This window comes from Manis pentadactyla, chromosome 6 (assembly GCF_030020395.1).
Source record: "Manis pentadactyla isolate mManPen7 chromosome 6, mManPen7.hap1, whole genome shotgun sequence".
In the NCBI taxonomy this organism is placed as follows: domain Eukaryota; kingdom Metazoa; phylum Chordata; class Mammalia; order Pholidota; family Manidae; genus Manis; species Manis pentadactyla.
The window spans coordinates 6,421,241-6,433,896 of record NC_080024.1 but is presented as its reverse complement, the minus strand read 5'-3'; the positions used below and the strand labels follow the sequence as shown (position 1 = coordinate 6,433,896).

At 49.5% G+C, this 12,656-nt stretch overlaps 1 protein-coding gene across 6 annotated transcripts in view; it reads left to right on the top strand.

The window, feature by feature from the left end:
* The window catches only part of SAG (S-antigen visual arrestin), a 29,608-nt gene extending 17,749 nt beyond the window's left edge, over positions 1-11,859 (top strand). The window contains exons 9-15 of one of the 6 annotated variants that reach the window (XM_057503418.1): positions 1,056-1,128; positions 3,130-3,267; positions 5,941-6,018; positions 7,231-7,254; positions 8,741-8,796; positions 11,199-11,214; positions 11,619-11,859. In XM_057503418.1, the coding sequence (XP_057359401.1) occupies positions 1,056-1,128; positions 3,130-3,267; positions 5,941-6,018; positions 7,231-7,254; positions 8,741-8,796; positions 11,199-11,214; positions 11,619-11,727 (494 nt within the window). In that variant the 3' untranslated portion in view covers positions 11,728-11,859. The other 5 variants (XM_057503413.1, XM_057503414.1, XM_057503416.1 and 2 more) reach the window with 5 other exon arrangements.
* Positions 11,860-12,656: the final 797 nt, after the last annotated feature.

Below are 12,656 nucleotides of genomic sequence, written 5' to 3'. Positions count from 1 at the left end.
CTGTGACCTACCTATGTTGTGACTGAGAATTGTAGTGCCCTTTAACCCCCTTCTCTCTCCTCACCCACCCTCCCAAACCCCTCCCCTTTGGTAACCACTAGTCCCTTTTCAGTGTCTGTGAGTCTACTGCTATTTCTGTTCCTTCAGTTTTGCTTTGTTTTTATATTCCACAGATGAGTGAAGTCATTTGGTGTTTGTCTTTCTCCCCTTGGTTTACTTCACCGAGCATAATACCCTGTAGATCCATCCATGTTGTTGGAAATTAGAAGATTTCTTTTCTTTTTATGTCAAAGCCACTAATTTTTGAAAAAAGTTGCTGAATTTTCTGAAACAAGATGTTAATAGTTTTCTACAGGCCAGGCTCTGTACCGGGTGCTCCACACAAATTGTTTATTTTAACCCTCAAATTTTATTTTAATGGAGATTAAGAATTACTTTTTAATCGTCCTAAATTTTTATCAGTTAAATGCAATTATCATCCCCATTTTGCTGATGAGGAAATTGAGGCTTAGAGGAGCTAAGTAACTCATTCCACAGCTGATGGCAAAGCTGGGATTTGAGCCCATGTAGCTTGGTCTAGAGCCCACCTTCCTGTCCACCGTTCTATAGCCACAAACCAACCCTGTCTGCCTCCAGCTTGTTTTTAGCTTGGGTGACTGGAAGGAGATGTGCATTAAAAAAGAATTTTGGAAAGGGGCGGGTTAAGAGAGAGCAAATGGCAAGTTCTGGGACACTGGAAGATTATGTGTCTCGGAAGGGCACCCAGGGATACTCCATGGACTCAGCAGAAAGGAGGGGTCCCCCCAGAGGTGTGGTTTTAGGGCACTGGCTCATTGGTGGGAGTTGCCACAGAGCTGGGTCCAAGTAAGCAGAGGTGGTCTGAGGACAGAACTCAGAAATCTCAGCCTTAAAGTGGGCCTGAGAAATACACTGACATGGCCATTAGCGAGGGAAGACCAACCAGGTCCCCATAAGACAGGAAGGTCCTTTCCTCTTTGTCACATGTGTGCGGAGGGGCCTGCATTGAGTCACCCCTCCCCTGTCCCCTTTTGCAGTGGAACAAGTGGCCAACGTGGTTCTCTACTCCAGTGACTATTACACCAAGTCAGTGGCTGCGGTGGAAACACAGTGAGTAGCTGTTGGGTTTCTGCTTCCTGGGCGGCCCAGCTTCTTTGTCAAGTTCCCCTTTTGCTCACCCTGAGGCGGGAAGTAGAACGCTGGGCTAGCTCACCAGCTTCCCGTGTCCTTCCCCTTTCCTCGCTTTGAAGGCTGCAGAGGAAGCTAGCATCTCGATTTCGTTCCCACTGCCCAGTCTGAGAGATCAGTCAAGCTGAAGGAGAGGAGGCATTTGAAGATTGAAGCGTCACAGTGGGACAGGTGGCCCTTCTGTTGCCCCTTGGAATAAGCTGGTGGGAAGCTGATACTAGTTCTGTTCCTGGAGCAGAGGGTCAAATGATCCGCCTGCCCACGTGGGCTATCTTGATTTTCTCCTCAGTTTGAATACCTGGTGCCAATAACAACTGGATTAGAATGATGTCTCAATTCTCAGCTTGTCGTGAATGACTCTTCTGCCTTTCTTAGAACCCGTACCAAATGAGAATCCTGCAGTGGCTTCTCCATGGCAGAGGGAGACCTGCCCCGGGTGCTGTGGGCGTGGCAGCCAGATCCCTTCAGGCACAGGCTTGGGGGGCTGCACCTCCCTGAGGACAGCTTGGGAGGGTCCTTTCCTCTTTGTCTCACTGGCTTGTTCTAAGCACTACCATGCACAAAAAATATTACCACGGTTAGAGGAAGGAGGGGCGTGAGGAAGGACAAATTGACTCAGCAAGACAACATTACAGAATACTTAAAGGACAACTTCAGGCTAAACTATCACTCAAAGCAGACCCAGACATAAGTTTAAATACAGGTCTGGAGGGGAGGGAGGCAGGAAAGAACCGAAGCTCATCAGGTGCCTCCTTGGGGTCAGGCTGAGGTCTGTTCTACTCTCCGGGGGGCATCCTTGCACATCCTGGGGATCTCCCTGGCTCACCTGATGGCATATGCCCAATAAGAATCAGAGAAAATGGTCCCTGGCCAACTTTTTTCCTGATATATCCCATTATCTCTTCCCAGCAATTCAGTACATTTTGGGCCAAATGATTCCCAGGAAAGTTGGAGCCATTCTAGGGTTCCCCTAGGGGTGGGAGGCAGAGAAACTGAAAGCTGGGCTGTATCGTGCATAGTGGGTCTCAGACCAGAAACCGCTCAGGAAGCTGCAGAGCATAAGCCATTGTCTCTGAACCCCAGTGCTCCCAGGGCCCTGGGCCTGCCTACTGGGCAGGTACAAGGATGGCAGGCATGTAGGGGTACTGACATAGACTGCTGGCTCGCCTGGGCTCTGTGGTCAGACTTGCAGATGGCTCTTGGCAGAGGCCTGGGGTGCAGTGTATGTGGGTGAGTGGCAACGCCACCTCTCAAGCCTCAGAGAGCTGGGGACGCTGCCAGACCTGGACAAACCCACGCTGCCGTGTCCCCAGCTCCGTCCCAGACCCACAAAGCCACCCTTTGGGACACGTTCCCTGCATCTGTCAGATGCTGGGAAACCTGCCTCCTGGCTGATGATGGAGAAGATCTGGGGAAGAGCGTGTGCTGCTTGAACACAGACCAGTCCTGACTGTACAGTTCACAAATGGAGGACCCCACCCTGCCCTTCTCAACAACCCACCACCTTGGTGGGCACATGCTGATCCCCATTTTAGTGACAGTTTTTTGGCGACAGGCAACTTCTAGCCTGGGCTTATTACTGGCACTGGCCAGAAGGCCTTGCATCCCACAGTCCACGAAGTCTTGGGGGAGACTTGGAATGACCCCCAACCCTGAGTCAGTCTCATTTAACCCCACAGAACATTCTAGAAATTGAGCGATTCAGAGCAGGTTGAGGGACTTGAAGTGTCCTGATGTTTCCACCTACCTGCTCTGAGATGTCGCTGACACTGTTCCACAGGCGCCCTAACTCTCTTTCCAGGAAGTTGCAGGCAACTTGGATCCTGGAAGATGCTTGATGGCAGGTTGGATCTCATGGGATCAAGGGTGGCTTTATGGCCATATGCGCAATTAGCCAATGTCCTCTCTGTTTTCTTTCTGCAGAGAAAAAGTGCCACCAAACAGCACTTTGACCACAACGCTGATGCTGATGCCCTTGCTGGCTAACAACCGTGAAAGAAGGGGCATCGCCCTAGATGGGAAAATCAAGCACGAGGACACGAATCTGGCGTCCAGTACCATGTGAGTCCACAGAGCTCAGTGCTGGGGTGCTCCCCCTGCCCATCTTCCCCAGCCCAGGGGTGTGCCCACGCAGCAAGAGGGCTGTCGTCCAAGGTGCTGAGTGTGGCCTCGGTGTGATGAGTGGTTGCAGCAAAGCTCTGGACACAGCTGTGCACCAAACCAAGCAGCAGGGCCTGCCCTTCAGGTCACCCTGGGCAAATTACTTGAGCTGTCCGAGAACCTCAGTTTTCCTGTCTGTGAAGCGGGGGTGCTACCAACAGCTCCTTCCCATAGAGAGATTTTAAGGCTTGTGTGAGACAGTCCATGTGAATGTGGTACCTGGCACCCAGCCAGTGTTCCAGAAATGTCAGCTGTTACCTTTCAGAGTATCATTAGCTGGTGTGGTGCTGAAGCACACACACTGAGCATTGTAGCTGGCTGCGTGAGTGATGGAAATGCCGTTTACTCATTCCGATCAGGAAAGGTTAAGATCAAGAGGCCTCCATGGCTACACGTGTTGCTTAAAGATCGGACCTTGACTCCAAAGATCACTGGCCGAATTTAGCCAGCAAATCTGGCAATAACTCGAGTGAAGCTTCAAAGTCAGATACCCACTGCCACTTCTAGGCATCCTTTGAGGCTCCCAATTCCTGGAGCATGTCTTGTCGTGAGCCCCGAGTGTTTGGGGTAGGAGCAGCGACCCAGGCTCGAGGCCCCGTCACTGCCACCCCCATGGGATGCGCTGGGCTCCCTCCGTGGCCCCAGCAGACCACCCTTAAGATGATGCCACCGGGAAGAGGTTCTCGTGCTTGACCTTCACGACCTTGTAGCTCAGCAGCGCATGTTGTCCGAGATAGTGCTGGGCTGGCGAGCATTGCAGCAAGCAGAATGTGGGCGTCAGAGGATTTGCTGAGGGTAACTCTCCCAGGTGGCATGCTTGATTCTAAATCACATTTGTGATGGGGACTGATCCCTGCATCCACCTATTCAAGGGTGTAGTAATCATGGCATCCACGATAGCACGCTGCATTTGTAAAAATGTCTTGTGGTCTATGGGCGATTTTATAAACATGCAAGTCCAAGCTTTTGTGAGGAAGGTGAATTTATACTCATGTTTTGGATAAGGAAATTGAAACAGCCAGATTGAGAGGCTTGCCCAACGTCATCTGGTCAGTTAATGGCAGAGTAAGTCTATTCTAACCCTGAGTCCCTCATTTACTCTCAGCTTCGGGGCTACCTTCCCAGGCCCTAGAAAGTGACAACCGCAGCAGAACCTGAATTAACCAATCTCTGTGTGTTGGGGGGTGGGGGGCAGGGGTGTCCCATTCACAGCAATGGCAGCAGGGAGAGCTTGCAGGCATTTCAGGCATGTGACAAAGCACATCCTCTTCCCCAGCTGTTCAGCCCATTCAGTACAGGGTGGGGAGTCCGTCCTGGAAGGGGGTGGGGTCTCAGGCTTGCACCCTCTTTTCCTCCTTTGGAGCCAACCTCACTCCACCAAGCGCTTGGCCACATTCCGTGATTCCAGGTAAAGGCATTTACCTTCTTCAAGGAGCCGCAGACACAGATGAGCCACTGGAGTCCTTGGCAGGGGGCGGCCCTGGGGTCCTGGAAGGCAGGTGCCTCCTGTGAGAGGGCTCTCTGGGCAGGGGTCTTCCTTCAGGCCTTGCACCCTCTCAGACCCTTCTCAGACCTCTCAGTACACCCTGCCCTGCCCTCTGCCTCAGGCCTTCAGTTTCTCCTCCAGGTCGTCTGTCATTGTCCACATTGTTTTAGCCAGCGTTTCATGGTCTTTATACTGTAATTCCTGTGACTGGACCTGCTAGCATGCTTCCATCCCCATGTTGGACCACATGAGATCCTGTGTTAAAATGCCCAGCATGGTGCCAGTCAGACAGTAGGAACTCAGTACAGGTTAGTGGAATATGGAAAGTTAGCCTGACTCTCTTTGGGGCACATCTGTTGGCTTCATTGATTCACTTGATGCTGGTTCCTGGGGACGCAGAGTGTAAGGGAGGGAGACCCACGCCGCCTGGCAGGTGTCCAGGAAGGTCTCACGAAGGAGGATCAACTTCAACTTGAGGTCTTGCGGGGCCGAGGAAGATGAAGAGGACATGCTGGGGCAGGTTGTGTTTGGCAAGCGTGGCGCATGGGGGACGCTGGGGCACAGCAGGATATGAGGTGGCTAAAGCAGGAGGAGGCCAGCTTGTGAACTGCCTGCCGAGCCAGGCTAACGCTTGACCCTGGAAGATCCCTCTGGCTGCAAAATGGCAGAGAGCTCAGAGAAGGAGTCTGACACATAGGAGTAAGCTATGGAGGCAATCCAGGCAGGAAAAGCCTTGGGAGGACTCAGTGGTCGACCAGGGATGGCAGGTGGGACAGAGGAGGGGCCGAGGAGGACAGGGCTTCTGGCTGATGAGCAGGTGGACGAATACCAATGAGGCAGAGCAGGGAGAACCAGGAAGCACTCTGCAGTCTGAACTTCCAGAGGGGGAAACGCCAAGCTGCAATGCAGGAACGGAATCCTCCCTGCCTGAGTATAGAAAGTTCTAGGACTTTGACAGCTTGTCAAGTTCCCCAGCTCCTGGAGAAGGCGCCCCGTGGTGGTGTGCCTGCCAGGAGATGAGAGCTCATTCAGTCTTTGCTCTCCCCTGCTCCCCTGCATTCTTCTGCTTTTCCTTTCTGTTTGAGCAGCATAAAGGAGGGCATAGACCGGTCCGTCCTGGGGATCCTGGTGTCCTACCAGATCAAGGTGAAGCTCACGGTGTCAGGGTAAGTGTCCAAGTTCCAGGGTTCTGTCTTGGCGTCCGGCAGTACACAGTGCTTCTTCCCTGAATGGTTGGAAGACAGAAAGAAAGAGAGGTCCACAAATTCTACCAATTACCATGTAGAGCTTTGGAGATACTCTGTCTAGTTTCATGATTCTGTCTGATATAACATCGCGTGGTAAAAGGTAGACAAGCAGACTACAGAATATGTGCTCTATTATCCACTTGGCAAAAATGGGTGTGCATGTGCTCGCATGGTAGAACTTGGTGTGTAGAAAAGGAGCATTAGCTTAGTGTTATATTGTACTTGGGAAAAGGACAGAGGCCACCAAATGAACTTTTCAATTGATTGCACCTTAGGAGGAGTCCATCTTTAATGCGGAGACCTTTCCTTCCCTTCCCAAGGGGTAACCACACGATTCAGGGGGCCTCCTTTTCATGCAAGAGCATGGATATCTTAGGGTTCTGGGAAATGGTCTTCCATTTTTAAAATTTATGTTTATTAATTTTTTTAATTTTGGTATCATTAATCTACAATTACATGAGGAACATTATGTTTACTAGACTCCCCCCATCACCATGGTCTTCCATTTTTTAATGGAATGAATTTCCCCCATTTAAAATCTCATCAAAAGGGGAAAACTTGAATTCTCATTTCCTTTTCAAATTCCATTGCGGGGGGCCCTTGGCCTTTTCCCTTGGTGAACCTTGGGTAGACGGGCCGTCAGGGTGAGTCTCTTTGTACAGCCCGTAAGTCTGGGTATCTGAAGCATTCTCCAAATTTTGCTTGGGGCAACAAAGTAGAATATGGATTGATTTTGCAAATTTTGGTTATTTGCAAATATTCGTCATGGTTTTGAAAGTGTCCGGTTTTTCCTTCATTTTCTCTGAGAAGATCTAAAACAGGGGTCAAGATAAAGAATAGCAGGTATTTCACAATGACCTTTGCAGCCAAGAGAGAAATTCTGGTCTGTAGTTTATTCCTGAGCATTTGTTCATAAATCTAAGTGATTCCTCTTTTTAGCTAACCCACTTGGGGAAAAGATGAAATTACAAGTAAAGAGGAACAGTTGAGTTCAACATGAAGGGCGGCGCAGATCCTAAAAGGTGTGCGTGAGGGATGTGCCTGGGATGTGCGCTGCCTGAGGAATAGAGATGAGGCCATGTAACCACTGCGGACAGTGACCACAGCCCGGTTTGCTTTTGTGTTTCCTAGCTTTCTGGGAGAGCTCACCTCCAGGTAAGCCTCGCCCCCTTCCTTCTCTACTTGATTCGCAGGATCTGAAAGGGTACAAATCTGAGGTTCGAAACAGTGACAGTAGAATCTGATTTCCAGGTAGTTATGCTCAGAGGCCTCATGAAAAACCGCTGTTTGAATGCAGCACAGAAACTTTGTCTGATGGTGTGCGGCCGGGATGGCTCCTTGAGACCATAGCGGGGTCTACACCTGGGCAAGGGCACTCACACACGCCCACTCAGAAAACTGGCACGCTCCATGCAGCTGCCTGTGTGTGTGTGTGTGTAACAGGAAGTTTGCCATTTTAGCCACTTTAAAGTATACAATTCAGTGGCATCGAGTACACTTACAATGTTGTGCAGTCCCCACTGCCTAGCTCCTGCACATTTTTCCCCATCCCAAAAGGGAACCCCACACCTATTAAGCAGTCTTTCCCTTTCTCCCCTTCCCTAGTCCCTGGCAACCACTAATCTGCCTTCTATCTCCACGGATTTGCCCATCCTGGTTATCTCATATAAGTGGAATCAGACAACATTTGTCCTTTTGTGACTGGCTTCTTTCACTTAGCATAATGTTTTCAACGTTTATCCACGTTGTGGCATGTGTCAGCTCCCCCTGAATAAAAGTCCATTGTATGGACAGACCGCACTTTGTTTACCCATTTATCAGCCGGTACACGTCTGGGCTGTTTCCACCTCTTGGTGCAGCTACCGTTTAAATCACAGAGGCAGAGGTAAGAAATGTTTGAGGCAGGCATTGACCTCGCATGCTCCTTCACCCCGACTCTTACCTCCTTCCCTCGCACAGAACCCAGGGTGCGCCTTCCCTCCCAGACCCTGCGCTGGTCTGGCGGGCATGAACCTGTGAACAGATGACCTTTGATGAAGGCAGTGACCTCAGGGGAGGAGACGGTGGGTCCCGGGTGAAGCAAGGACCTTTCCCTTCTTCCTCTGCCCAGATGTCCCTTCTGCTCTCCGTCCTGACTCCTTTCCTTCCTCCTTTTTGTGTAGATTCCAAGTTACCCAAAGCCCTTTAGTGCCTGGAATTCGGCGACTCTGCTCAGCTCTGTTCTGCTCTCTAGCAAGAGACTGTCCGCCTGTCCCCCAACACACCAGCCTTATGTAGATTTAACATGTAAAAAATACTGTCCGTTTTTGCAAAGGGTATTTTTCAAAACTATCCTTTCTCCAGGATTTCACCTCTCCTCTACCTACAATATCATGTCAAACTAATAACCAGGATGAAGGAAACCTAAAAATGCTAGCCCCCGTGGCCCTGCGTAAGAGAAGTTTCTGGACCACATTCCAGGGAATACATTTTAAATTCCTACTTGACCACTTCCTGATTTCTGTTTTGTTTTGTTTTGAATCTCATGGGCTCTTCTTTCAGCATGGGCCTGGGATCTTTTGTGAATCTCTGCAGCCACAGTCCTTCATGGTGCAGTTTGTAATCGTGTGCATGTTCTCATGCTCTGCATTCTTTTTTCTAGTGAAGTGGCCACAGAGGTGCCTTTCCGCCTCATGCACCCCCAGCCTGATAACCCAGGTCAGTCGTGCCCTGTCTTGGCTTTCTCTAGTCATTCACTATTGCAGATTTATTATTTGTCCATTGCTAGTCTTTCTTGACCACATCTCTGAGCATGGGTGTTTTCAGATGCGTGAGATTCCACGTCAGGGTCAAGTGTGTAGGCCAGGCTGGAAAGGAGTGCTCACCTATTCAGTGGTGAGCCAGGAGGCTTGTCCATGGTCTGTGTGTTCAGGACAGGGTACTCCTGCTCGTAGACCCTTAGGTCTCATCAGGAACAATGTAAAAGAGGAAGCTCTTTTATGAACAGACTTGGATTTAGCTTTAAAGAAAATTTAGGTGAAAAATAAATTTGAGAGCCTGAGGTGTTTGCATGTCATTTGGAAATATGAATAGGCATTCAGAAGATGGTGAGTCTTTTGACAGCGGGATTGTGATGAGAACACAGAAAATACTAGGAAAGAGAGTCGGGCTGGGTTCCTGACCCCTTGGCTGCTTTGCCTTGTAGATCTATTGGCTCTGGGAGGGATGTTAAAAGTACGTGAAGCAATGGCTGTGCTTTTTTTAGTATATTACTCTGTGAATGTACTAAAAACACTGACTGTGCATGTCAGTAGGTGAATTGTATGGTATATGAATTTGATCTCCTTACAGCTCTTTTACAAAAGAAAAATGAAGCAGCAAAAATAATATGGGTGCAATCTCAGAAATTCTGAGAAAAAAAATTCCACCATGTGTCAAGGTGGTTTACTTTGTCAGGAAAGAAAAGAAAAACAGATCTGTCTGAATGAGAATTCTCCAGTTATATAAAGGCAATAAAGGATATTTTAAGTCAAAGTGGTATAAACAAGCAGGGTTTATTTTTCTTAGTGTCATTTAAACATTAGAATGAGGCCCTGTATTCATTTTGGGTTTGTCTCGGAAATATTTTGTCTCAAAGTATCTCTTCCAAATATTTTGGATTCAAATACCAAATGTACTTTGCCAAAACCTTACCTTGGGGGAAAAAATACAGTCTTGCTATATATTTTTTAATGCATTTGTGCTTGTATCATTAAAGTACTAGGTTTTAGCTACATGAGACTGAGGTGCATCTTGCCCCTCTCAAGGACACTGTAAAAGGAGAGTGCGCAACTCTGAGCTGAGGCGAGGTCATAGTTCATGTCAGGTGGTTGTTTGGAACTGGGGACAGACTGCGTGGCTTAACTTGGGGGCAGTGGGGTCACTCCTTCTCTGGGGCTGGCATTTTCATGTTCCAGTCATTATGGCCCTTACATTGCACATACCACAATGTCAAGACTAAACAATGATCTTTTGTGCCATGAGATTTCAGGGGGAGAGGACAAACTACCCCATGGCCTCAAAATTCTGCTTTCCAGAGATATATGAGTCACCACGTTTCATTCACAGATGTGTGTTCCCATCTGCCCTAGTTCCCCGGCTCCCGAGTCTAGACAGGTAGACTCTGAGCAAACAAAGCATAAGGTGTGTTCAGGAAGCCCTGCAAGGGCCGGGGCCCAGGTGGTTTGTACTTGATGAGCACGGCAGACATGCTACCAGGTTTTTACTATCCCTTGTCAAGAGCATCCATACTACGGAGTGTAGGATATTGATTTGATTCTCTTCAAGGCTGATGGTCCCAGGTAGGATAATGTGTTGGCACTGTGGGGTCCGGGATGGTTCTCGCCCACGGGATGTTCTGATGAGTCAGCCTCTGCTAGGTCCCCTGTGGCTAACGGCTCCCTCAGACATTTGCCACCCATTGCTGGCTTCGAGGTGGGCTTGTGAGACTATCGGTGGCTCACTGCCAGAGGGTTACACCAGTGCTTTACTAGGTGGGCAGAAATTGAAAAAAAAAAAAAACAAGAACAAAAAGTCCACTCAATTTAATAGCGATTAACCTGGGGCTGCAAAACATATGAAAATATAACCCAACAAAAAGAGGCCAATTTGTTAACAGGGAAATTGAACTCTAAGGGGCCAGGGAGTGATTCTCTCTCCTAGACAGGTGGCCCGAAGGTATCAGGTGGACCTGGAGTGTGGTCCTAGCAGCTCCCTGGGACTCTGACCTAGATAGGATCCAGAGGACACGTGGGGAGAAATGCTTTGAAAAGAGAAGGGTGACATCAGAGGGTGAGGCTAATCAGGGAAAAGGGTCCTAGAGGTGAGGCTGTGGCTTGTTGGGTTTGAGGAGGTGAGGATGTGGCACTTTAAAAAGGATATGATAGTTAAAAATGCAGGGAGAAAGGCTTTCCTAGTGGGCAAAGGCAGAGAGCAGGAATTACATGCAATTATCATGAAATGAAATAGCTAGGCTTTTCATCCCTCCAACTGTAAAGTCACCTAAATAAGGGAGAAATCATCCAGCTATTAGACGGAATTTATACTAACAAATCTCCCTCTCCTTTATGCCATGCTCACAGCTGCAGCAAAGGAAAGGTGAGACTGCTCTGAGTTGCTGTGTTCTGTTACTTCCTCCTCCTGCACAAACCACTTTTGGGGTCTTTCTGTGCACACCTCTTGCTCTCAACACTGCCAGGCCCTGGTTTTCCTTTTGCCCCCAGTACTAAGGCATGCACGTGCACACACACAAACACACACACGTGTGTGCGTGCACGGTGATGCTGGGTATGTATGTCTGTTCCGTGGGGTGGGGGGGGGTCCTTCATTTTCTCTTATTTTTTTGTGTTAAAGAGATCTTACCTGAAAAGTGGCCTTTTGTTCCGTCACATAACAAAATCCTTGACCAACCCTTTTGTTACAAAAGAAAAATCAAGGCTTGGGATTTTGTTGCAAGCTTCAAAGAGTGTGCCATGATCCAAACATTCTTTGCTTTATTTTAGTTTGCAGGATGAAAACTTGGTTTTTGAGGAGTTTGCTCGCCAAAATCTGAAAGATGGAGGAGAATATGAGGAAGGGAAGAAGGAACAGGGGGCAGCTGTCCATGAATGAGGAGGTCGGCCCAGGACGCGGGGACGTGGGCAAGTTCCAGGCATGGTGGTTCTGCTTCGTTAGCCTGCTAGTCATGAGAAATACCAAGGTCTGAGTCTCTGTCACAGAAATAAAGTTTGTCTCTTCTTCTCATGTCCTGTCATGAGTCAGGCTGACTTGCTGGGGAGGCTGAGTGATGTCACTAACACGGGAGCCGCAGCCTTTGCGGTCTGGAGTCGGGGGGTCGGGGGAGAGCAGCCTCTAGAAGGGAAGCCAGCCTTCCACAGGCTGGCTGAGCATGGACCCAGGAAGGCGAGAAGGTGCCCAAAATGCTCACCCGCTGGGGTCTGGGGTGCCCAGGGCTTTCTCCGAGGTGCTGGGGAAACTGTTTCTCTGGAAACACATGGTGGGGGCAGTGTTTCTAATGGCCTGACCAGCCCTAGCTCCAGGGCCCCCAGAGAGCCTCCTGAGACACAGGGCAGAGGACGCAGTGGGCAAAGACCGCCCTTGGTCACCGATTCAGCGTTTGAGTCTGAGCCTGTTCGTTCGCGCTCTGGGTTGTGGGTTGTTTCTATTGAATGCAAGCAATGAAATCAGATTTAGCTACTTTAAAGGGAAATAGGAATGCATTGGAAGAAACTTGGAGTGGCTTGGAGAACTGAGTTAAAGAAGAATCTGAGCTGTCACACCTGGGGCAAGTGGAAATCAGAGAAGCTCTGGGGCTTTTTGCCCAGGCGCTCAGCGGCGCACCCTCTGGGGCAGCCACTCCCCCTCAGTGGTGGCTCAGCCCTCAGCGCTCCCAGTCTCGGTGACTTGGTTTCACTCGGGGCAGTTCCTGGGCCAGTGGGTCACTGCCTTCTGGTCAGTAGTGGCAGAGCCCAGCCCTGGCAATGGGTTGTTCCAGAAGAGGGGGTTTCTTGTGAGCCAGGCAGGCTTCTTGCTAAGTGTCT